Here is a 26841-nt window from a genome sequence, read left to right on the forward strand (position 1 = left end):
GTGAGTTTAGGTGTTCCTGTAGGATGCACAGAGGAGACCCACCTTGCCACAGATTTTCAAGAGTTACTGCAGCTATGTAATATTGTAAGATACTGAACACTTATTAAAAGTGTAGTTGAATTGTATGTAGTATGGACCAGACTTTTAAAGTGCTAGATTTTACTCTATTTAAGTTTAACACAGTGGATTTTACTTTATTATAGAGGTGTACCTGGTTGGAGATCTATTCCCTTGTTGTTCTTGTCAATACAGAAAGATCCTCAGTATCTACTCAGTACTCAATGCTGAAAGTGAACTTTAAATTGAATTTGTTTTACTTTTCCTTGAGTAAATTTATCAGCTGGTACTTTTCTTTTTACATAAGTGAATTTTAACCAGAATAACTGTACTTTTACTTTAGTACCTTTGTTGTGTACTTTTTTCACCTCTGTATTCTCATGTATTTTTTTGTGAAAAGAAAATGACTTAATATCATATTTTATTCACGTTGACTTGATTTCTAATTCCTCTGCATCAATTTTGATGTAATTCCTCCTTTGTTTTTGATTTTTTTTAAATATAAAATACTCAAATGAAGTATACATTTCCTTGCTCTGTTCTAGACTTATCTACAGTCTCTGTGATAAATACTGATGGACATAAACTGTCAATTTACTGGTTACAGCCACAAGGCAGTGCCTCTAGATTCCCCCAACATCTCTGTTTGGCACTACTTATACCTCTGTTGCTCAGGGATTTTTTTTTTTGTTTTAAGTTCTCCTGATCTCTCCACCACCCTGGAGGTGTCACAGATCCAGCCTTCTCCACAAACCGCTCTCCACCTGTTCATAAAACTCTCTGGGTGATACTAACACAGCAGCTTGGCTGCAGTCCACGTCGCCTTCCTTTTCCTGCTTTAAAGACTCGCCATTCTTTACATGACGTGTTTCATTTCTCTGCAAGCCAGCGGTAATCTGGGAGAAGAACAGAGCAGAGACCAAATCAAAGAAACCCACCTGGGATCAGCCTTTTCTTTTGAAGCCCCTCTTCTTCTCCTGAGCACCCTATTTGTGTACAACCATACTTCAGTCTGTTTTTGTCGGCATGATGCTGCTGAACACTTCCATAAACCCCAAATGATAGTTCAATCAGCAACACTCTCTTCATACATTTAACCATTTTATTGCAAAATGGATATACGATTTTACTTGGTGGAGAAGGCTCTGCGTAAAAGATGCTCCCTGGATTAGTTAAACAGCATACTTTGACCTTGCAGGGAGTGCTTAGCTAGAAACTCCCCTATACATGGAAACATTTATGACAATGCGTATTGAATACAATAAAATGAGTTTAGAAGCAATTAATACATAGAAGCATGAATCTGAATATGATGGTGCAACAGACCTTTTGCTGTAAAGGAGGAGGCTGGGGTGGAGGAGGCATGGATTAGTGAGAAGTACGTCATATTTAAATACACCGCTGTGTTGAGAGAAAGAGCTGTGATAGGCTGTGGGAGCTGGGAGGCGATAATTGGATTCAGATGGACGTCAGCTGATCATGGCTGTGCATATGACTGCTGTTTTCTGCATGAACTAACAACAAGCAAATTCAACTTATCTGAAATTTTAATTTTTTTTTTGCTACAAAGTTTTTATATGAATCTGTTCATGCTGTGAACAAAAAGGTTTTAATTCAACCAGAATGACTTGATAATCTACATAATAGTTGAACAACAAGTGTATGGATACAAAAGCTGAGCAGTTCTTGCGATAAGTCCATTGTCTCCATCAGTGTCTATACCAAAAGTACCAGAGACATGTTTGTGTAAAGAGAGTGACTGGGATGAGGATCTATCAGGAACAGAAACCTTGATCTTGAGAGCTCTGAAACAAGGGCACCATGGTTATAAAGTGGATATAGTCTTGAAAGAGCGACCTGTCAGTTTGTCATGTCCTTCTCTCAGCTCACAGCTTCATTACCTTCACTCATCGCTCTTGTCGGGCTCTGATCTGCTCCTTCACCTGGCACTGACCTCCCTGATTTAGCTTCACTCTTAAAAACACCCTCTGGCGCTGAGTTTGAGGACAGAAATCAAGATGGATAATTGCAGGAAATTTGTCTCAGAGGATTCATGTTTTAACTCCTCGGCTTGCTGCCCACTAGTAGCAGAAATTACTGCCCTGGATATGAAAATATTTCTGTCAATTACATAACAGGATCATCTTGTGTCTCATTCTGTGGGACGGCGCTCTCATTCCTCCTGTCCCAAATCCATCTGAGAAATTCTCTGATATTCCTCTTGGTAAAGCTGGTTTGTGGTGTTGTTTCTGTTTAAATATCTCTGTGATAAATCTGTCTCCTTGTTTGTTTACTCTCACAGTCTCAGTCTGCACTCTTGACATGTGCAAAAGACAAATGGTGGATTGACGTCTGATCAACACTCGGGAAAGTCCCGACCGTGTCAAGAACAAACTCTTATTTGCAGTTTTTGCTAGCTGTAAATAAAATGCTTGCATAAATGCACATGGGAGTCTGAAGTGAGATGAGTCTGACACTAAGAAGCAACGGCAGACCAGACAGGATTTGAAAGCGCTGTGCTGCACGTTACATTTCCAGGCCTGGCATCAGAGAGCAAGAAAACAGCTTGTCATTTTCTTTTCTCCAAAACTTTCTGCAGCGAGAGCGTGTTTGCAGTGCAGCCATCCACGCACTCTTTTGTGAGCTGCTTTCTGGACAGTTTCTGCCGTAACTGTGTCCACATCAGAGTGACAGGTTCATTAAGAAGATAAAGGCAGAGCAGAACAATTCCTCTTGGTTCCACTTAGTTCTGTTCACTCTTTTTTATCACCAATTTGGGGAGATTGAGATGTACCGCAGAAAAAGTGTTTTTTTTTTTCTCTAGTTTTGACTGGAGTTAAGAAATACATCTTTTTACAGTGGCATTGGTCGTGTTTCATTTTTCAATGGGAGAAAGATTTGAACAGTAGAACTGACAACCTCCAAGCCAGCATTTTCTTGTCCCAGAATGTTTCAGTGTAACTTTATCATGAAGCCTTTTTTTAACAGAAAAACAATCCACAGATTTGAAAGAAAATATCCCAAAAATTCCAAAGCATATCCTAAAAATGTACAATAAAATCCTCCAAATTTTCATGACAAAGATGAAACATCCATACACTCAAACAAATCTTTTTAAATTTCCATGACAATTCTTCATGTCATGTCAAATTAATTTCCTTGATTTCCATAAAGGCCTGAAAACTTCTAAACAAATTTTCCCAAACATCCCCACAATTTTCACATATTCCCATGAATATACCAAAAGAAAAAAATCAAAGCAAATTTCCCCCCAAACTTCCAATCAAACTCTCCAAAATGTAAAAGTAAAAACATCTACACTAAATTTCCATGACAATACTAGAACATTTTCAAGCAAAAACCCTGAAATATCCAAATGGATTGTTGTCCAAAATTTTAAGCAAATTCCTTAAACTTTAGCAGAAATTCTAGATGAATAATGAAATTATTAGTATGTTGTAAGAAAGTTAAAATGTTATGTCCTCATATGTGCATGCAGGATCTTAAGAATATGTTGCATAAGTATCTAGTAGGAGCCAGAAATGTACGTATTGTGTCTAAGCTTGTAGGTTACGTTAGTAGTTATGTGGTTTAAATTGGTGAACGTTTGGTAAAGTTTATTAAAACCAAGAGTAAACTGAAAAATAATAAATGATAAAGAAATTAAAAAAAGAAACTGAGTCATTGAAGGAATGTGTAAGGAATCAGGGTCTAAAGCCATGGTCCCCAACCTGGGGTCCGGGACCTCCTTGGGGGGGCACCAGAGAGCTCAGGCTCTGTCTGCCCTGAGGTTATTAAAATTAGATTTGCACATATAAACAAAAATCATGGTTTAACACTTATGAATAATTAATACAATTGTTGTTGGGTAAAATAACTTGTGTTTATGGCTACTTTGTTTGGATTTACACAAAAAATAATTAAAATGTGTGTTAATTTTGGCCACAACGTATTACTATTTTTTCTGTTAGTCCTGTGGGGGGGTCGAGGTTTCTCAGATACAAGTAGGGGGGGCTCAACGTAAAAAAGATTGGGAACTACTGGTCTAAAGGGAGCCTATGCAGAATCCCCCTGGGCTCATTATAGTCATTATATTTCCTAGTGGTGTAAATTGGCAGAAACAGGATCTGTACAGACATGTATGAGATACTGTAGTATAAAATTAACTTGACTCTCACCTCTGGATTTGTCTTGGTTAAAAAAGTAGATATTCTGTATTTGAAGCAGCCTTGTCAAATACAGTTGGAACCTCAGCTTTCAGCCCATTCAATCCAGCCCCACTCTGTGATACTGTGACCTTTTCCTGTTAAAGTAAAGGTCATCCTGCATGCTGTGAGAAAAGCTGGTCAGATTTCTCTGAAAGGGTGGGAGAGAGGCTGTCATTAACAACTGATGTGATGTTAAATATCACACAGGTTATCTGCAGTGAGAGCTTTGCATGCATGGAGAGTTTTGAAGCCAGAAATCCTGAAATTATTTAGATACATAAAAGCATAACATGTTATAAGGAGGCAATTTAGACTTTATTGAGTGTAAGCCTGCAGTTTAGTGTCTATGGTTAAAAAAACTAATAATTTGACAGTTTTCTAATTCTTTACTTGGAAGATACCTCTACAAATCGGTTAAATACCCATTAAACGTCTGTCTAAGATAGCTTAATAGTTACCAAGTGTTTTGGGGGCTGGAGCCTATCCCAGCTGACATTGGGTGAGAGGCGGGGTATACCCTGGACTTGTCACCAGTCAATCGTAGGGCTGACCTATAGAGAGAGACAACCAGGCATGCTCACACTCACCTGCAGCCAGTTTAGAGTCACCAATTAACCTAACGAGCATGTCTTTGGTGGTGGGAGAAAGCTAGAGTACCTGGAGAGAACCCATGCACGCACGGGAAGAACATGCAAACTCCACACAGAAAGATGCTGACCAGGAAGCGAACCTGTAGCTGTAGGGCAACAGCGCTACCCCTTTGCCACTGTGCAGCCCTCGTGGACGTGTGACAAACTGAAATTGTGAGAAAAAAACAGTTATTTTGTTCATGCATTTAAAGGAACTTAAAAGAAAAATCAACTTGCATTGCAGCATCATGTGATCTCTATTAGACACTTTGTGTAACCTCCTAAATATTTTGTATATTCAAACAGATTGCTATGTGATACTTTGCATGTAGATTAAAAATAACAACTCTCCCATATCTTCTCTGACTCAAGGTGTCCCTCAAGGATCAGTACCCAATCCTCTCCTTTTCCCTGTATACTTACTCCCCCTCGGTAATATTATCCGCCATCTTGGTCTCCGCTTTTACTGGTATGCAGACGATGTCCAGCTCTACATCTTAATCAACTCCAGTACCACAGAAACTCACTCCACATAAGCCAACTACCTCGCTGTTATAAACTCCAATAAATCTTAAATTGTTATCACCGTCCTGAAATCCCTCACCAAATCCAATCAAAACTTCCACCTCATATCCACAACCTTTGGCATCATCTTTAACAGTAACTTCATCTTATATCATCATGTCACATAGCTCACTAAAACTGCCGTTTTCTACCTTAAAACAAAACCCGTCTTCATCCATTACTCCTCTTCTGTGCTGCTGAAGATTCATGCCTTCATCACATCCAGACTCCACTCTTTATAGTACAGCTTTCAAAGTTCTCCATGAACTTTAATACATCAAGAACTCTGTTGAGCTCCTCTATGAACACATCAGCTCTGCCAGGCTGCAACACAGCAAAGCTGACAAAGGTGAAGGGGGTCTGAATACTTGTACTTACTCTGACTTGTTTTTTTAAGTAGTATTGACCAAATACATAAAGGAGAGGAATCAGAGGGCATTTGGGATTTTTTTCAAAAACTCAAACGTGTAAAAATGGTCTGTAATCTGTAGCTTATCTGATGTAGTCTTGGACATTTATTTAGAGGGAAAAACAACAACAGCACAGACATCTATCTCCTCTGTTTCTTCAGTCGGGGGGGTCAAAGGCACATTTCACAGATGCTCTCCAAACTGTATCTACTGAAAAGCTGATTTAAAGCCAAAGAGGCTTTTGAAATGCAGATGAAATTCATTTGCTTTTTTTCCTTTCCCCCTTTTATTCCAATAGTGCATAATCCCAAATGTGTGTCACTTTGAGCGGGGTACGGAGATTTAAGTGATTTCAAGACGCTGCCTTAAAGTCTTCCATTTAAAATTCATTGAAAACAGATTTGTGGGGAAGATGGAGGGGGGAAATCAATTTGAAACGGTTATGAGTTATGAAAACAAATTCCACATTGATTGGCTCTCGCACTTATCTTTCCTTGTGTAAACAAATAGTCCGCGGGAGGAAAATGCAAATTGCATTAGCCTCGGTGTTGCTGAAGGTCAGAATCAGCTGATACAATTATGGTCTGTTAAGGAGCCACGCTGGATTAGAATAATGAGAAGAGCTGCTTGAACATACGCAGCAGCTTTGATATTCCACAGGTGGAGAAATAATCGGTTTAATAACAACAAAGATATTATTATACAGCAGAAATGTAACAATAAGCTGCTGTTTATCAAATGTGAGACATTTCGACTCCTTTTCAAACGCCTTAGGTTTTCATGAAATGATTATGTGATTGAAATCAATCATCTGTCCCTGAAGGAGTAATTAACTGATAATTTTTCACAAATTAAAACTAAAACATCGTACTGTCCGTTTGTAAATCTGAGCAGCACAAAGCTCTGGATAGTAAACAGAAATAATTGGAGTTCTCACACTAAATCTCAGCACTTGCTTTTTCATTTATTTTCTTGCAGGCTGGAGTCTCCAACACGGACTCTGACCATGGAGGCTCCCCGAGGGGTGGAAGTGAGTGCTGTGACGGGGCCACTGAAGGTCAGCGGGCGAAAGGACCTCCAGCTGGAGTCCACAGAGGGAGAGGTGAGGTGGACTTAGAAAGACCTCTAACATGAAGTTATTATTGTGCTATATATCCTATCCCTTTTATTTCAATTTTATATGCATTGGATTTGTTAGAGGAAGGTTAAAATTGAGCATCTTTATTGCCCTTTCTCTCAACAATTGCCCTTTCTATTTTGGAAAGTACTCCATGGGGTTTGCAAGTATGCACCAAAGCTCTGTGAATATCTTTGAAGCCTAAGAAAAAATCTGCATCCATTGCCACAACAAGCCCTGATTTTTAAAGCTCATCCTAAAGATGGTCCCACACTAGACCATTTTCAAATCTTGAATGACTTTAAAAACATGACTTCAGACTTCAGTTTCAACTGGCTTTTAACATTATAATCCTCTGAACATACACACTAGCATACCTGCTTTTTGTAACTTCACAACAGAAATTTAACGCAAGAGCTCACAGAAACATCTGATTAAATGTGACCTTAGAGGAGAAAGAGAGTTTGTTACTTCAGCTGCCTGTCCTGGCATGATCCGATATGCCAAGTTTTTGATGGGAAGAGAATGTCGAGGTTGTTCCATGATGTGTTTTTGCTTCTACTATATCCAGGTAAATTAGGAAGCTATTTGCTACAAAGGATGTGTGCATCAATGTAAAATTCTGATGAAACTTTTCTTGTGGTCATAGTAGCTCTGTGTTCCTCTGACCTCCTGATGACCTGTTACTTGTACCAAAGGATGACAGGTGATGTTGCTATAGAGATTATTTACTATCAGGAGTCCCTGCATTGTGTTGCATTGTATTTTGAAGTTGAGCGGATACTGTCCATATTTTCTCGTTTGTCTGGGTTGATCTGCTCCACGTGGATTGATGCAGTTTGGCAGCAGTTAGCGCTGAAAATAGACCTGGCTTGTATCACAGGCAATGCTATACAGTATAAGGTGTCCATCAGTATTAGCTAATACCTTTCATACACATCCTTATATATAATTCCAATGACAGATTGGGATAAAAATGTGGCAAACAATTTCATAACTCGTGTTAGAAAATACAACAGTGTGCCTGCACGGCAATAATAAAGATGTGTGGATGAAAAATGGAGTTGTTCTGATTCCGATACATTCCAGTATCTCCAATTCAGGTATTTGCATCAGCTAGTACACGTGTTAATGTGCTGATCTGATGCATTTTTGTTTAACTTGATATTTTGCTTTGTTTAACCATGCTGAATGTTAGCGTTATAAACTGGAACTCACTTCTTCTTCGCTGCTGGAAAACACTGCATGCATGACCTACTGTTTTTAAAGCAGCAAAGAACCAAAGGACCCACTTCAGCAGCAAAGACTGGAGGCTGTGTGACAATTATTTTTTATGTATTTTTGTTTAAAAAAACCTATCAGACCGGCGTTTTCATACACAACAAAAGGGAGCCAAATTTTATTAAAATTTAAATAACTTTTGAACTATAAACCCTGGCCTTTTACTTGTTTTTTTCCTCTTGAAACATCCATTGAGGCCGTTCATGCCTTTGAATCTATTACTGCAGCATTTCTAGTGAGGCTGGAACTTTGCTGACTTTTAGAGACATTAAAGATTAAATCTGCAACAGTAAACCCGACATTTAATGCTCTTTTATCTATTTTTAATCAGTTTTTCTGTCATTTATTACCACTAGCTTGAATGCTAACCATCGTATTGTTGCTATTGTGCTATTTTTATTTAAATATTGAGCAGGAAAACAACTTTAAGGATCACAGAGAGGCTGTACATTATGGTTCTATTTGTTAGGCCACGTTCTGAGTCAAATGTAGGGCTAAAATAATTTGCTAGTCTTCCTCGGCACTGTTGGTCCAGAAAGTTTACACCGTTATAGGAACGGTAATTAGTGTCAGCCAATACCAAACACTCTGCTATTGGAATAAAAGTTCAAGATTTGTTGTAAGGAAGGAAATGCATTCGTTTTTTGTTAGACTTCAAGGATATTTACAGAGCTTTAGGTACGATTTTCCACAAGCAACATTGAACCAACTGTTGATATAAAAATTCTGAGCTAGACAGACTGAAGGAACGGAGAAAACAAATAATATAATCACTACAGCTGCTGAAAATGACTTAATATAATCTAAGAATTAGAGCAGTAGGAGCTACAACATACAACGCATTCACAACGTATTATGTTACAGCCTGATGCTACAACCATTTAAATTCTGTTTTTAATGAAAACTCAAACCCCATCATGACAAAGTGAACACAGAATTTTAGATTTTTTTTCCTAATTAAAGAAAAATAACTCAAAAATCACATCTACATAAGTATTCAGACTCTTTCAACACTCGACATTTAGCTCAGCTTCCTCCCATTTCTCTTGATCATTGCTGAGATGTTTCTACACCTTGGTTGGAGTTTGAATGAGTAGTTGGGTCGTCCTTGTTGCGTTTGCTGGGACTCCTGATAGCCAGTCCAACACTGACATTGTTACACCACTAACGCGGCAGTTTAGAGTCGTCTTGCCCAAGGACACTTTGACAAGCAACTGCAGGAACTGTGGATGATATTCTGTACTACCAAAGTGTTTCCTGTTAGCCCTGAAGGGGAATAAGAAATTTAAATTTGGATAGATTTTAAGAAAATCCACACCATAGCTGTTGAGATATCGCAGCCCAGCGGACCGAACGAATCACATTTTCATCCCTGAAGGTGTGCCGCCAGCATGCATAAAAATGGAAAATTTAATGTTCCAAATACAAATATTTAATCGAGTTCTTTCTTCTCTTCCTCGTCTCCGTCAGCACATCATAGCTGCTGTATTTCACTCCAGCTGTCACTCTCTATTCTGTCACTTTCTCACTTTGACTAGATAATCCTTCCCTCCACCGCGCCCCTGCTGATGTGTATTTAATAACCTCCTGCCTCATGTGTTTTTCTGTCTGCTTCTAGATACTTTTAGATGCCAACACCATTCAGCTGGGCGGACTCCCGCTGGGCGTCTACACCACATCTTCCCATCAGGTCTCCCAGGAACAGGAAGTATACGAGGTGTGTGTGTGCCCCAGCGGTAAGATCTACCTCTCCCCTGCAGAGAGCAGCTCCACATGTCAGGCCATGAGCAACATCTGCCTCTGGAGCTGACCAGGGACGACTTTCAACATCTGCTCTAGAGCTGCTGACGTCCAAATTAGTCAGCTGGAGGTCAGGACTTCAGACTGTGAACGTGAACACTTCCTCTACCTTTTTCTAGAAGACACACCCTTTATTTTTCTACTTCAGGTTCAAAAAGATGGGAAAAGGTTCAAATAGGGTGCCTGAAGTATTGAAATCAGACCTGTTGGGACATTTAATTGATGCTGTTTGCATTCAGAGAGAGAGAACTGAAAGATTTAATGAACAGTAAGCACAACTCAGTCTTATGTCCCCCCTCAAGAAAGACTTTTTCTATAATTTCAGTAGCATTTTCTTTATTTTTTCACTGTCAACAGCTGTTTCATTTAAAATTAAACTTGTTTTTATGTGGCACAAATTGTACCTGGTGTTGAACTGTGAGAAAGATCCATTTCAAATTTCAAAATGCCGTCTGAATCTTCACCCTTGGGAGACTCTTCCACATCAAGGTAAATCTTCTGTTTTTTTGATAATGTTAATACTAAAACAAAAAAGAATTATTGGAAGCAACTAGTGAGCATGAAGCCCTTTTTTCCTGTTGTTTTAAACATTTAAAGCCAGAAGGACTAGTCCAAGTTCTGAGTAATTGTTGAAGCACACAATCTCAATTTTGTTTCTTTTTTGACCGTTGCTTTCTAGGAAGTGATTTTTAAAGAAGCTAAGAAGCTTTTTATTTAATTGTTTATATGTAAAAGTGATTCTAAATCAAGTTTATCATGTCTGTCAGGGATATCTTCCATTTTTTAAGTCCCTGTTGGCTAACTGAAGGCTAATCTGATCAAATGGCCTGTTTGTAATCCTCGCATATTAAATCTGTGTGAACTAATTTCTCCGAGGCCGAGCTTCGCTGTGGAGTTCAGCACGAGAGGCTGGCTGACCTTGGCTCTGCAGCTGAGAGCGAGGCGGGCAGCCATGTGCTAGAAAGCCTGCCAGGGTGTGAAGGTTTCAGCTTCATCGTCCTCCATCATCACCCTGCAGCAGATGAACTGTGGTAAGAATCACGACAGACGGCATCCTAACAGGAGATTAGAGCTTTTCTATGTAAAACCAGGATGTTTTTAATGTTTTAAAGATGCAGTAAAGGATTTGTTTGTTGGTGAAAATGTAGGTATGCAAAGTGAACTTACTTCCTTGTAGCTCCGATCCGTATTAGTCCAAATTTTCCAGGCAAACAAAACAAGTCAAAGTCCTTTAAAAAGCATGGGGCAGTATGTTTTTCCTCTTTAGGACAACAGCTCTTTAATATTAAGCCATAAATGAGATTTTACATGAAATTTTGAATTTATGATGCTAAAAATCATTTGCAGGTTTATTACTGTTTAATGCATAGAGTATTTTCTCCATTATTTTTACTGTTCCATTTAGAGACCATCAAGAGATTATTCTAAAAAATGCCTATGACAGTTTTCCAACCTGAATCAAATTTAAGCGCTTGTTTTATTAGATCAGCAGTCAAAAACAGAAAATATTCACAATAAGAAACAAGTAATTTTTTAAAATTTACTGACATATAAAAGATAAACATGTAAATGTTTTAAAAAATGTAAAATTATGAATATTTGTTGAATACTAAACCAACATTTTCAGTTTTAAATTGTCTTAATGAGAGTAAATGTGCTAATAAATCAAAGCATTTTTACATCATTGTTGTATTTAAAAACATTTGATGACTTACATTGATTCCTCTCCTCCTGTTTACCTTTTCTTTTAGATTGAGAAGTCCATTCAAAAATATTATGCTCCTTTCTTTGTATTTATTTAGCAATTAACCACTGTTTTGGTTTCATGGATGAATTTCACATTATAAGGGAGAAAAGCTGTTAAAAGTGACCTTCCTGGTTAACGATTGCTTTGTAGGTTGCTTCAAGATAGTCTGGCTGGAGATTTTAGCTCAGACTCTAGCAGACGGTTACTACGGGATACCATCTGTCAGAACGAAAGTGCCCTAATTTGCCGGTACAACATATTCTAGATTTTGTTTTAAAATTTAACTTCATAAATAAAGTCTGTCAGCTACATTCATGAAATAACCACGTAGCAGACATTACAGGCTGAGCAACATTTCATAAATAAAATAGAAAACAATCAGAGGTCTAACCGGGGATTAAATTATGTATAGCTGTAGATAGAAGTAGATACTGAAATGGTGGCTTGCTATAGCTTCATTGGCGTAAGCTGAAGCTAACATAGCTACACTAGCCTCATAGCTAATGCTACTAAATAGGCCAATGAAGCTAGCCTTAGCAACGTGAGCTTTAGCAGACGTAACTAAAGCTAATGTAGCTACATAAGCTACGTAGATAATGAGGTTACATAGCTCACATTCATATAGATATCCATGAGCTCCTGAGCTTTAGCTTTTGCTACAGAAGCCATGTAGCTCTGTTATCTACGTAGCTTACGCAGCTAACAGAGTTATGTAAGATACGTTAGAGTTTTTTCATGGAGGAAAACTTTTTCCCTGTAATACTGTTTACTCTGCTTTAATAATATGTTTTTAATCAAGTTTGGCAGGTCAGTTTTTTTACTTTTAACTTTTGGTATCCTAACCCTTTCCTTACTAAAAGTTTAATCCAATTTTATTTTATTTTAGCACGTGTTTCTGTTCTGACAGAGGTGGGGTCTGAGAGCTACAGTCCCAGACCCCTCTTAGTAGTTAGCAAGAAAGGTCACTTTTAACAGCTTTTCTCCCTCATTATGTGAAATTTATCCAAGAAACAAAACTGTAGTTTACCTATTATTAAATACAACACAATTATACATTTTTAATGGGACAGACTCGTCAATTGAAAATAAAAAGTTTGAAAAAAAGGTGGGTGAAGCTGAGGAACATGTCTCAGCTCGACTTTGAAATGTCTCGTGGAGCCTCAAGGTTAGGGTTTGTATGACTGAGACCTATGAATGAGATACAGCAGCAGAACAGCAGCTTTTAGCAGCTGCCATTAACTTCGTTGTTTGTTTTTTTGACGAAGTATCCTCGTGGGAATGGTAAACATTTTGCATCTGTCATGGAGGCTTTGATGGGAAGGTATGGCCCACTATTATTGTAAAATTTTAAAAATTCTTGGGGTACTCAACTGAAAATGCATGCATATAATACTGGCGTAGACATGTCAGTTTAAAGATTTTGTAGTTTGAAATGAATGATTCTGCTTAAGCTTAAAGATTTAAAAAAGAAAAGATTTTAGTTTTTTGATAAACATTTTGAATTCAGTATGTTAAAATGACCCAAAATCTTTCCCGGGCAGAATCTTTCATATTTTTTAAACGTGTTTAGTAAAAAAGAACACCAGTTTTATCATAAGAACAAAGGAGGGATATTACCTGATTTCTACACCAGTTATATTTCCTCATCTCTCTGTGCATCTTTCAAACTAACACTCCAGTGTTTCACCTCCCAGATGCTGGAGCATTTCAGAGGCTTTTGTCGGCCGCAGGCGATGTGAAGAGAAGCAGGCTGAGTGTTTGAGTTGGGGGTTAAGAGCGGATATTAGCCGCGGCTGCTGCTGCAGTCATGGCCGGGTGAGCAACACAAGATTTCTGCTTCTAATTAAACCCAAAGTTGCCATCAAAAATCCTGATCAGATGCAACCGCTTCTTGTAGCTGCTGTATTTCTATGTGTTTATTGTAAAAACATGATGACTCGCTCTGTAGCAGCAGATTAACCCAGAAAAATGTATTCAAAAATTCAAAAAAACAGAAGTATGTACCCTTTTGTGTATGACTAGTATTATTTAACATGATTGGCATGAGCAGTAGGGGAAATAGTAAGACAGGGCCTCAGTCAGCCCATTGTTAATCTAAAATCAACTCTTTTACCTCAACAGATTAACTAATAAACACAAAGCCTGCTCATCTAAATGACGCTCGGGGCTTTTTTTTGTCTTTTGCATCAAGTCTCCAAACAAATAATTCACACCTACTCGCCAGCAGAAAAACAAAAACTCCATATGAAGTCGTTTGGATGGCAGGTGAGAGGTGGAGACTTGCAAAGATGTAATAAATCAGTTCACATTTGGGATCTGAATGTTTTAGCTGCTGGCTGATTTTCTAACTTTTTTGCATTTCTGATCAAGCTGAAACATTCATTTTGTTCTAACAGGTGACAGACGCTGAACACCTCAGGGATTGTGGGAGTTATGCAGATGGTTATAAATAAGGAATAAAGATCAACACAGGATAGTTCCTGAAAATGAGACTTTGAAATGTTTTGATGTGTGAGGTGTTAATGTTTGAATGTATTCCAGTGTCAGTAAAAAGACTAACATGCTGGTTTCGTATGAGTTATTGATTTGTTTTTGTGTTTACAGCATGTGAAAAGGACTGTTATTTAAAGAGATTTTTCTTATTTCTGATATTGTGTGGATTATCAAGTATAGGCTTTGCATGCGTGTAGATTTCCTGTGTTTTAACCCATTTCTTTTCAAGTTTTGTTAAAACCTAACTGTGGATGGGCAGCCTGCAAATGCTAAAGATAAAAATGTGTAGTCCACACGTCACCTCATGGTTGGTGTTGCATCCTCATACTCCTCACAAACCCTCCAAACACAAAAATGATTCAAACATGTGCCTCCATGTAGAAACGTTTTGTCGTTTACCACAGTTCAGCACATTTGTAGCAGCGCTGCTTGTTGAAAATGTGAGTCGTACACAGATGTCCACATAATGATCTTTGTCCAAATTGAAACAGCGGAGAAACATCATTAGCACAAGTACACAGAATAGCAGTCATTAGTAGTTCCTCATATAGCTGTGAAAACCGTGTACTTCAAATTATAGTCATCATTTCTGTTAAAGCTGCTCGTGCGTGTGTGTTTGCAGGACTTCATCTCACTGTTACATACTTGTCTCTTTTACAATGAGTCAGGAAGTTTTGTTGAAGTGTCATTTTTCCAGCATGTAGATTTAATTTTCAAACAAAAAATGTTTTAAGAAGGAGAGTTCTCTGAGACGCACGATGACTCAAGATCCACAACTGAGCCTGTGCTGCCATCTTTTGGCTAGACTGTGATATAGGTGTGCATACAGGTAAACTAAATCAACTGCAGCTGTGTGATGGTGAAATCCATGCAAAACTTCCAAAGACCTCAAAAGCTTCAACTGCACTGTGATTTTATTTTACTTTGGCAAAGTGACATCATATGGAAACATCAGAAATCTCAACCTAAATGTGAAGCAGAAATATGGGTCTTTTTTTAACCCATATCTGATATGTGGTTAATTCCAAACTCATTTGAGCTGGTGCTGATAAATTAGAAAATACTAAAAACACCAATTGTCTCTGTGCAAAAAGAGGCTAAGTCAGGCACTGTATTAATTTTGTTGACAAAAACTATTACTAAAAAAGTGCATCAAATACCTTCTTGGACACAGCCTAACACTTGTTGGGATTTGGCTCAGTAATTTAAAAAATACTTAAGTTACATTGCTCGTATTGTTATAATACCAACTTACACCTCAAATTAACACTGTACTCCTTGACTGTGTGGTAGCCTTGTAATTCCCCGATACTGTATGATACACCTGTTTATTTTACCAGTATTAAGGCTGATATATGAATTACACTGCTGATAAACAGTGCAAGTTGTAAACATTATTCAGCCATTATCCTGCATCCCTACTGTGAAGCACATCAAAGTAGATCCAACAGAAGCTACAAGCCCCAGTCCATAGACCTGTCCTATGATAAATTCAAGCAGGGACATCTTTGGTTAATAATTTTCATGAGCTATAGTAATGCATACAACCACAAAAAGACATTAGAATCATCACGTTTCATCCAAATATTGTTTATTTCCTTATGTTCCAGTTTTCTAGTTTTAGACAAAATGGTTAAGAATAAAGAGGTACAGATCTCGTAACAACTCGTCAACAGAAGTTATTTGCCCGTTTTTATTCCCACATGTCTGTACTCTTAAATACCCAGTTCTTAAAAATCACGGTTAAAATTCAAGAAGCAAGCCAAAATATGAAGGAATCTTTAATAATTGCTGAAATTAAAACAAAAGCTCTGACAATGCCACATAGTCAGCCATTAAGAACTGTCATTTTCTGTGTAATAAACAACATTTTACTCACAGGCATGTAAAAATGACTGCTGTACAGTTACTGAAGGCAGGCAGCTCATTTAAATTAAACAATGAACACATTAATGAATTATTCAGATTGGTAACGTGGCACTTTTTCAAATTAACATGCAAAAAAAAAAAAAAATCCAATTCATTTGCCAATCATTTCTGTATTCCTTTTCAAGCAAATGTGTCATCACTTCAGATACCAGACTTTGAGAGCCAGTAAAATATAGCTCATGTAAAACATGCTGGATCACCGTTTGCCTAAACTGTGATCTCAGTTTAAGTGTAATATGTAATCTACAAATGTACCTTCCTTTATAGACTTTATAAAACATATCAAATATTAATATTTACCCTCCATTTTATCCATACTATTTGGCAGCAATAAGCTTCAACGACTAAAATGATCTGCTTACATTAAACAGTAAAAATAAAACCCACTGATTAAATCATTGGGATCATACTCTTTGATTCACTAACGTCCCTTTTTAAAAATACTCTTACCAAAAGCATTGGTTTCTGTTCTCCAGTCCGGTTAAATACGCAGCGTTGAAAAAGACCAAAGCTTTAAAGCTCTGTAGATAGCAGTGATTAACTGGCAGTATGCATGATATGCTTTTATTTTGAAGATCATCCCGTTTTCTCTCAGTAATAGTAGAGTCCTCCTGGAGTGGGTCTGTAAGGACGAAAAGGTCGTCTGCCTCTAGCTGCATACCGTCCATCGCCGTACTCATAGCTGTTAAACAGAAAAGACTGCATATTAACTCCGCTGTATTATCACAGGCAGTCGTACTTAAACTGAAGAGGTTCTCACACCTAATCCACGTCTGCAAACACACAACGGTTCATTAATACCATCTAATGTTCTTTTTTACGATCAAATTAGTTTTTGGTCTCTTAGAAAAAGTTAGAAACTCAGTCAAACCAGCACTCAACAGTAATACTATCAGTACTCTTCCAGTTGTCTTTTAACGACCAAGCCCTAACGTGGATGAAAAGCAGTTAAAAAACAGCACCAAACACCTTCGGCCTGGTCTGTGTCATTATGCAGTCCACAGCGTTCTGAGCAGTGAAGCAGCCATTTGCAATACAGAAGGATTAATGCAGTAAATATGTCGTGTCTTAGCACTGTATACTGGTATGTAAGTTGCTCAGAAAAATGCAGCAAATTTTTAGATCAGTGATCATCAACTGGAGGTCATATCAGCCCCTCCAAAGATTCCGATCAAGCCCCATAAACATGTTACATGTTAATCAGACCGAAATATCTATTTTAGTTTATTTGAAAGTTTAGCCCCCAAAGCTTCTGAGAAGAAAAATAGGCCCATATTCAAATGCAGATGAAAAAAATGGGTATTAAAAGTCTGGCTTATATGCCATATTTTAAGGTAGTTGTGCCTATCCCGCATTTCTTTAACAACTACAAACATGAATAATAAAAAAAGGGACATCTTTCCACAACAAATTTGATGGCACAGACATCTAACACTGGTACTGCTGACTAGGATCTATGTCTTACCTGTCCAGTCAGAATACTGAATGTTATGGTTGTATTACAAGCACATACATGTGATAAAATCCAACATCCTTGTAAATCAGTTCCTTTAGTACTAACCCTGTGTTCTCGTCCAGAAGGTCGTCAGCTTTGAGGGCAGATTTGGACATGCCCATGCCTTCAGGAATCCTGTCCGGGTATCTCACGATAATTTTGGCACCGTTCAGATCAAAGCCCTGAGGAGGTGAAAAAGGACGACAACACAGATTTATTTCTACAGTTTTAACTCGCAGAGAGAATTTTCTGTATGACAGAGACCTTCATCGCATTGTGGGCTTTATGTTGGCACCATGTTTAACAGCAGCAGCTTTTCTTTACATCATGCTCAACGTGGGACGTTAAAATGCTCATTAATGTCACTCTTTAGAGTTACAACCTAAAACACAGCAGAGTGACATTAATGAGCATTCTGTTCCCCTGTGTTTTAGGTTGTAACTCTAAAAACAGCGAGTTTCTACAGGAAGCTATTTCAAGACCTGACAAAAGCCAAGAAACTACATAATTTAGTCAAATGTCCAATTTTACTGCAATTTATCACGGACCTAAAGTGATTTTCAAAAGAAGATGTTTTAGAAGCATTCATTTTATTCTTAATGCAGTGAATTCATACCCTCAACAGATCTGCATGTATTTAACTTTCCTAATGACCTAAAGAGATGCACAGAAACGTCAAAATAACTAACTCATTCAAAACAGATGAGAACTAAAAGTACATTTGTGTGGGTTTAAATGCCATTATTATTTAGTCCAGCGGGCACTTACATGAAAACGCCGGATAGCTTCATCACAATGCTCCTGTTTTGTAAAGTTCACAAAGGCACATCGTTTGAAAGACAGAAGCTTCACGCTGTGGACAACTCCAGCTCTGCCAAAGAAATAAAAAAAAAAACAATTATCACTTTAACGTCCTGATGTTAAAATTCATCATCTGAGCGGATAAACGACATGAAAAAAGGTTAAACTTACTTGGTAAACAGATGTTTAATGTCGGACTCAGCTACTGGATGAAACAAGTTCCCGACCCAAACAGGAAACAGCTCCCTGTTCAAAGAGAATATTTGGTTTTTCATTCACAAACTTCTTTGCTTTGTATCTGAAAATTTTTATACAAGTTTGAACAGCAGGAGAGCTTTAATTAAGTTCTTACTCTCTTAGAGGAGACAAAGTATGAAAAAAACAGCAATTGTCATTTTAGGTGTTTACCTGGACTTCATCAAGCTAGTTCAGTAACAATGTTTTTTTTGTTTGTTTTTTTAACACATCAACTTTTAAATGAAATGGCTGTTTTAGGGCTTAATGTACAAGATAACTGAGGATACATTAACCATCTGCACTTCCTGCCCCAGTGGTTCCCAACCTCTTTTCCTAAGAAAAGCTAATGGGAAATGGGATTTCAAAGTGGGAAAATGTGGTTCAAACAAGAAAAAATGGTTTAACTGAGGCAGAAAATGAGCAGAAAAAGAACTTCATAATGGCAATAATGGATCAACAGAGGACACAACAGAAATGGCAAAAATGGGTAAAAAAAAGTGCTGGAAAGGGTTGGAAATGGACAAAAGTGGGTTTATAGTGGCAAAGGTGTATTAAAATTGGCAAAAATGGGTACAAATTTGTGGCAAAATTGACAAAAAGTGGCAAGTAATAGTCACAAAATTAGGTGGGGAAAAATGTAAAAAAAAAAAAAAAAAAAGATAGTACTTTTAAAGGCATATGGCAACCCCCTTTAAGTGTCCTGCGACCCCCAATGGGGTTTTGACCCCCAGGTTGAGAACCACTGCCTTAGAGAAAGGAGCAGGATGTGGCTACAGGGGTCAGTATCAGACTGTACTCACTCTGCAGGCCCGGGGTCTGTGTTGTTGGTCCTTGCAGCCTCATTAGGAACAGGTTTTGTCGTTATCTGGACATTCGTATTCTGGACCAGGACTAATGGTCTGTTTTTCAGTGGGGCTTTTGGTGCATTCTGGGAATGAAGAGCGGGGTTTGTGGCTGACAGAACTGGGGAGACTCCGCTGATGTTGGCTACTTGAGGCGGTGGGAGGGCGCCATTTTTAACTGTCCCTGCAGAGGAAATGCATGGTTACATTTGGTAAAATGGTTTCAGAAGGATGTAGTTGGCACAAATTAGCCATAAAACGATGGAATAAGGCGGATATCAATGATAGCCCAACTAAAATAAATGTAGGGAAAAAAAACTCACCTGGTTGGTTGTTTAATTTAGAAAGAACCTCTAGCGCCCTTTCTACTGTCCCGTGGATAATTAAAGCATTAGAGCTTTGCTCCCGACTGAAACCATACCCCTGAAATAACAAATAATCATCAATAAACCCTGAATATTATCTATGACATTCCTTACACAAAACAGACAAGAAAAGTCAGTCTTCCAGTCGATTTTCAGTCATTTAAAAAGGAGTGTAGAGCATGCTTTTTTTGGACTACACACCATAAGTTGGGTTATCTGCACACGCATTAGTTCCTGGGCAGCCTCCGCATACGAGCCGTCCAGTTTGAGGACTTCTCTGAAAGTAAGACATGCTTCATTGTATCTCTGCAGGAAGAGAAGGAAAAAGATAAGCTTGTAGCAAACAACCTCTCAACAATGACTTTCCGATTAGCTGCATTCCTGTTGTGAATGTTTACTGTATCAGCTAGCCAAAACAACTCTGAGTAGATACGAGAGTCCATGCAGCTCAATGACACGAATAAAATCAGAGCGTTTGCTGCAAGGACAAGTTATCACAAAGTCATGCTATCATGAATTACTAGTGTCCTTATCTATGGAAAATTACTCTCTTAGACATCAGTCACAAATTAATTAGAGGTGGGATGAATTATTTAACAAGGGACTGATAGTGTTTTATAATCATTAAGATTTCTTGATTGCATGTTAGTACAAGAAAAATGTCAGTGACTAAAGGCTGTGCCCTATATTCACTGTAGCTATGCCCAAGTTTAAATCAGTAAATATGATTTCTAACTAGTCTGCATGCTTGAAACCTTTTAATCCGCCCCAAACAAGCTGGCATTGATTTTATTACAGTATGACATTTTATCTGCACCACCCAGGAGCGCCGTGCCATGAACGCTTATGTAATTCAAGAGTTCATTTACCTTTAAACCTGCCAGAGCTCTGCCTTTCCTAAACAGACCTTTAACCCAGCCTGGGCGCATGCTCAGAGACAACTCTGCATCTGCCAGTGCCTTCTCGTATTCCTGCATCTTTTCAAAACAGAAGGAGCGATTGCCAAACAACCTGTGACAAAAAACAAGTGCAAACATTAATCATGCTGAGTGTAACGGTGCTTTTAATGTACTTATTAAAAAGAAATAAAAAAACATGCTCTTACTTAAACTCTGTAGGGTTGTATTTGATTGCATCTGTGAAATATTTCACTGCCATACTAAAGTCTCCAGCACCAGCAAACTTATTTCCTGTATCTGTGAACAAAAAAAAAAAAAAATTACTTACAAATCAAAACATCTGAAGAGTTTCTGAACATGAAGGATTAAACTTACTTGCAAGGTCAGTACTAATTTTAACATTATCTTCAAAAGAAAGGCTGCTGGTAACGGCAGAACCCTGTTCAGACAGAAAGAGAAAGAAGTTAAACAACCAAAATCAAAGTCGAAGAGTAATCCTTGATCTGGAGTGAGAGGAAATTCTGACTCACCTTCTTTGCAACAACTGCTTCTTTTTCGGGGCTGCTTTTAGCTTCTTCTTTTACCGGGCTCTTCTTTTTCTCCTTCTTGGGCTTCAGCTCCATTTTACGCCTGGCTATATCGGCAGCTTTGCTCACAAATGAACTCGTCATATCCAACTCCTTGAAAAAGTTAGAAACAGAAATAGCAAGTGAGGGTTCTGCACAGTTATGGTGAACAATGCGGGAAGAATATAATCAAAATAAGTTAAGGAAAAATCCATTTTATTTAAAATAAAATCTCACAAACTTGAAATTTTTACCTCAAAGTTTCCAAAGGTATACTTGGTGTCTCCGTCTAAATCACTGGATTCATCACTGCCATCACTGCTGTCTGTATCTTTAGCCAGAGCCTGCTGTTTACTAGGACTGCTATTGCTTTTAGACCCACCATGCCCTGATTCACTCTCCTCTGCCTGAGCACCATCTTCTTCCTTTTAAAATAAAAATGAAACATGAGTGCCGGTTGATTCACTTGAATTGTAGGATGACTCTACACAAGGCTTTGTAAAGGACTGCACACAAATTCTCCTTACATCATTTTTTACAAGGTTCTGTTTCTCTTTTTCCAGCTGCTCCTGCTGTTTTTTCTCCTTCTGCTTCTGTTGGAAACAACAAACAAGAAATTAACAATTTACCCCCTCTCTTTGCAATGAAACACAAATGAAGGCTGTGTGATCTACCTGTTTCTTCATCCGTTTCCTCTCAGCCTTCGAGGCGTATTGTTTCCCTTCTTGTAATGCTCCGCCTCTCCTTCCAGTATCCTGGAAGAGTTTCAAAACACATTTCACAGATCTAAACTATCTGGACTCTGAGGAATGCTCATCAGGCATCCAATTTTATAAGATAGAGAAAACAAGTTAACTCACTTTGTCCTCAGACTGAGCAGAGGCAGAATGAAGGTGATCCATGGCTGAAGCCAGGTTAGGAAATTTAACAGCGTTGGCAGGTGTTTTAAGCTCCCCGGTATATTTCCCATCGCTGGACCAGTTGGATGCTTTTAGGTATTCACCGGGTGGGAAAGGTAATTCTGTACACTTGTCTATGTAGTAAATCTCCTCATCATCATTTGATTCAAGCTCAGCTACAAAAAAAGAAAAATGACAAACATCTCATGAATGGAATGCCTTAATCAGTCCCTCAAGGAAGCAGCCCGTTTTCACAAAGCAACACGTGTTTTGCAAACTTGCCAGCCACAATGATTATCAGTTATTGCAACTTTTACAACACTTAAAAAAAATTGCATGAAACTTGAGAAAATACTACCACTTCTATTAAGTATTAAATAAAAAAATTAAAAGAAAATCCTGGAGGAGTGCTAGAAACTCTTACATTCAAATCAGTGGAAGTCCACAGAAACAGATGTTGTGTGTGCAGTAAGTGTGTAGTGTCTTCTTACCACGAAGGCCGAGTCTCAATATCCGTTGAAAACTTGGATTCCCGTCAAACATACCAAGCACCCTTGACTGGACAAGAGAGAGAGAGAGAAGTCAGTGTTGGTTCCACAGCGTTTCTCACAATCACCTCATGTTTTACAACTATTTTTTTTATTTGCTGTGTGCAAAGGCCAGTCCTCTCACGGCTCTTGTACAGCAGCGAGTTCACTATCACAGAAATGCCACGCAGTTAAGTTTCACTTTCAGGATCAGCTGACTGAGTCATCATGAGCAAATGTGTTACTCTCCTTGCCCATTCACAGCAGCACACGTTTAATTCAATGATCCAAAATCAAGTTAATGTGGTTGAAAGATGTATTTTAGCTGTTCTTGTCGTACTCATGGAAGACAAGGTACTTGACAAACATCTCAAGTCATATCCCAGTCAAAGAAATTAAGACTGCAGCAGTTACTGGAAGCCCAGGGATCACATGTCAGTAATGGACATTAGGAACGATTTGATCTTGTTGTGATTACTTTTACTCATGTTGCATATTTGATATCAAGTACTGAATTAAGGGGAGTGATCATTTTTAAGTAATTTCCCTTGATTGAGATAGCATACAAAAACAAGAAAAGTAGATTTTGTGAACTTTTCTAAAAAAAAAACAAAACAAAAGACATTTGAATATTTGCATGATGTGTAGAATATTTTTGGAACGTAGAGGTGCTGCTAAAAAGTGCAACAGTGGCACTTTTGTAGACTTAAAGGCCATTCTACAAGCATTTTGTAAACCTTTACAAAAATGTTTTTACTTAATAAAAAATTGCAGCCTTTTAAGAATTTATGTAATAACAAAGCCTTACTTTACAACTGCAGTCAGATTGACTGTGCATCCTTAGATCAAAGCATGCTGTAAAAGCCTAACAGTCAGAAAGGTTGCTTCATTCAGTGAAAACAATGTAATATCAGAAAGGAGGAGAGGTGCTCTGGGTGTTTCCGTGACGTCATATTTCCGGTTAGAAATAAATGCACACTTAAGAGCTAAAAATCCTGAATCTTACTTAACCCTGAAAAGCCCACTGTTGCAGAATTACAACATCTCTTTTAACAATTCCTATAAAATCCCTGCAAATGTTTTTCTTCCCTCAAAACCACATTTACATAGTTAAAAGATCCTATTGTTTGTCTTCACTTTGCTATTGGATAGAAGAAGTGTTTATAGGTCTGGTTATCTGGCCATGAACTGACTATTTGAGAATTTTGTGTTAAGCCCATTCCCTTTTTTTTGAATGACTGGACTTGTCAAGATTTAAGTAAGTAAAATTACTTAAGTATTTTTTTGGTGTTTATTACAATGTCTAGAACACATACATATTTAGTTATTTTGGAAAACATCCAAATCCACAAATTGGAGAAAAAAACTGTAGTAGAAATTTGAAGTGTGAGATGATTCATTGTAACTAAGTTCTAAATGTGCTTTTCTGTAACATTTTTACTTAGTTTAGCTTAAACATAATTAAACAGGAATAAATGGTACGTTATCATCTATGGCAGTATCTGAAACTCTCTGTACCTTTGTAGGTTTTTGTTTGTTTTTAATTTCTAATCGATCCTGAGATTTTTTATGAAAGTTTCCCGAGTAGCAGTTTGTGGCATTAAGGAATGAAAAACAGGCTCTGAATGTTCTGGATTTTTTGGGTGTGTGGCTGTTGCATTGTTCAGGGACAGGTGTGAATGGTTACCTGCATCATTGAATGTGAACCTGTAATTGCTCTGGGAGGATGCATGCGCTCCTTTTAGTATGATACGTAGAGATCATAATAGGCCAGTCAGACAGTATTGTTTGGATGTAGTAGAATTTGTGAAATTTGCATTTGCACTGAAATGATAATACTTCGATGGATGATATTAGATCTCTACCTTCAACACAGAGTCTACCACCCTGTTTCAGTTTATCTACTACAATACAAGACCTATAGGTATTATTCACATATTTAATTTTATTTATTTTATTTCCTTTTCAATTTCAGAATGCCATCAAAAAAAGAGTCATCTGTTCAGTGTGCAGGATGTGATTGCTGAAATCCAAAATGGAGAAAGCGATTTCGAAATGGACTCAGATGACACTGATACAAGTGACTCAGAGAGAGAAGATGCAGGTGAAATGGAAAAAAAACGGTCTTAGGGACTATCACTGCAAGTAAACACAGACTTGAAAACTTGTAAACACAGACCACTTTGAAAGTGACCGAAGAAAAAGGTTTTGTAAATACGTTTTTTCCAATGTTTTTAAAATAAATCCTTATTCACAAAACTATGATTGTTGTGTGATAATTACTCGTGCTATATACTGTTATAAGGCTAAGTAAGCAATCAACCCTGCAAATGAATGCTTAAATGTTCTGTATATCTGTTCAGACACAGGAAGTACAAACAGAAATTCTGCTCCCACTTTGGCCCAAGGTTGCAATATTACAATGTTTCCCTAAAGACTTACTGAAACGTAAAAATTTTGAAAAATCTTTCATTTCTACATCAGAGGCCTCTAAAACAATATCTGCGTGGTCAAAAAATGTTTTGCTCATTTTTTCCTATATTTGGGTCTTACATGGTTAGCAGCATAGCTCAGCTTTAAATGTCGTATTTCAGCAAATATTTATAAAATATAAACACGAGCAGCGAAAATATAATACAGAGCACATTACCATCAACTTCTCTTATACAAATGGTAGTTTTAAATTGACGTTTCATAGCAGGCACCTTATTCATCGTTATGCCCATTATTACAGTAAAAGAACAGTCGATATGAGATTACGGAAACGTCTAAACAGGATCCGCGTTTGTTGGCGTTTCACTATAACCACCCACAAAGGAGCAAGCATGGGGATACTCTCCTTATTAGAGAAAAACAGAAGATATACTTACGAAAACTGGGTGGTCTGAAAACTCTGAAAGAAAGTGGAAACGATAAGTTAACGTCAAAAAGTTGCTTTGTACGAGTAACATAAAATAAACTCGATATTGTGGCGGCTGTGGTTGTAACTTTTCATGAGCAAATTAGCATTAGCTTGTTAGCGATATAAGCGTACAACTACACAAAGGGATAAAACAAACATGCAGCCTACCTTTCTCGTCGTCATCTAGCTCCATGTTTGATAATAATTGCCTCCCAGGCGTAACGTATACTCATATATTCAAATGAAACGCACAAAAAGGTCCATTCAGCTCAGCTAAAGTTAGCCGTGTATAACTTCGATAGCGCGCATGCTGTTTACGCGCCTCTCACTGGAGTCTGCGAGAGGGGACGAGACATACGCCTTTTATGGCGCATGCGCACTGTCTCTCCTGACCGCTAAAGGTCCTCTGCTGCCCCGTAGTGGACACATACATGTACTGCTGCACCTGAAACCCCAGAGAAAGTGCCCTCCACTATTTGTTAGATAATATCAGCCCTACTGGAAAAACCCTCCACAGTGGTGATTAATAGATAATATCAGTGCATATATAAACATTATATACGTATGTTACGTCTATGAGTGCATGTGTGTTGGATCACTAGCATTGGTGCTTGCATCTTAACTAAGAGTTAACTCATTTTGGAGCTGAAACGTGTGTCAAGCTATTATTGGGTTCTGATGTTTGGAAATATTTTTTAATATTGCGTTTTAGTAACATTGCAAAGCAGATGGATACGCCCCTTTCATTGTTTCTTACTGAAATCCATCTGGCGTGTCTGTTAACGTTTTAGCCCGTTTCACCACTGATTTCCCCATTAATTACTGCAACTTCTTTTTTGCCACTCTCTGCCCATTTTTTGCACATTTTCAACGGTTTGTTACAGGTGTTTTTTTTTACTTGTTCCCACTTTTATCCCATTTTGATCAATTTTGGCCTTTTTAAATCTCTTTTTGACCTTAATGTGCAACTTTTTGCCCTTTTGCAACATGTTTTCCCCAATATTTGCAAGTATTTTGCCCATTTTTTGAACCAGTTTTTGCTCCTGAATTCACTTTTAGGCCATATTTGTGAT

The 26841-nt window shown here is 37.9% G+C and overlaps 2 protein-coding genes across 3 annotated transcripts in view; one reads left to right on the forward strand and one right to left on the reverse strand.

Moving 5' to 3' along the window:
- LOC121504146 (zeta-sarcoglycan-like) overlaps positions 1–10458 on the forward strand; it is a 61202-nt gene extending 50744 nt beyond the window's left edge. For both annotated transcript variants that reach the window (XM_041778780.1, XM_041778781.1), the window contains 2 exons: positions 6847–6970; positions 9885–10458. In XM_041778780.1, coding sequence (XP_041634714.1) covers positions 6847–6970; positions 9885–10076 — 316 coding nt within the window. In that variant the 3' untranslated portion in view covers positions 10077–10458. The remainder of the gene's footprint in view (positions 1–6846; positions 6971–9884) is intronic.
- Positions 10459–16074: 5616 nt separating this feature from the next.
- On the reverse strand, positions 16075–26102 carry LOC121505012 (STI1-like protein). The gene is made up of 18 exons (XM_041780132.1): positions 25937–26102; positions 25737–25759; positions 22831–22897; positions 22301–22515; positions 22115–22195; positions 21968–22033; positions 21695–21865; positions 21405–21554; positions 21250–21313; positions 21081–21171; positions 20845–20986; positions 20177–20281; positions 19934–20033; positions 19569–19794; positions 18703–18777; positions 18499–18601; positions 17797–17912; positions 16075–16917 (listed from the first exon to the last, which is right to left on the reverse strand). Exons 1-18 carry the CDS (start codon positions 25959–25961, stop codon positions 16827–16829), a joined length of 1911 nt encoding a protein of 636 aa, XP_041636066.1. The 5' UTR covers positions 25962–26102; the 3' UTR covers positions 16075–16826.
- Positions 26103–26841: the final 739 nt, after the last annotated feature.

The sequence above is a fragment of the Cheilinus undulatus genome, linkage group 22, assembly GCF_018320785.1.
Source record: "Cheilinus undulatus linkage group 22, ASM1832078v1, whole genome shotgun sequence".
In the NCBI taxonomy this organism is placed as follows: domain Eukaryota; kingdom Metazoa; phylum Chordata; class Actinopteri; order Labriformes; family Labridae; genus Cheilinus; species Cheilinus undulatus.

Excerpts from the sequence above, each read along its gene's own strand:
- LOC121505012 (XM_041780132.1), bottom strand. The coding sequence starts at position 25,961 with ATGGAGCTAGATGACGACGAGAAAG. Across the intron at positions 20,987-21,080 it reads TACAACCCTACAGAGTTTAA|GTTGTTTGGCAATCGCTCCT; the intron begins GTAAGAGCATGT and ends TTTTTGTCACAG. Across the intron at positions 20,282-20,844 it reads GAGCTCTGGCAGGTTTAAAG|AGATACAATGAAGCATGTCT; the intron begins GTAAATGAACTC and ends CTCTTCCTGCAG.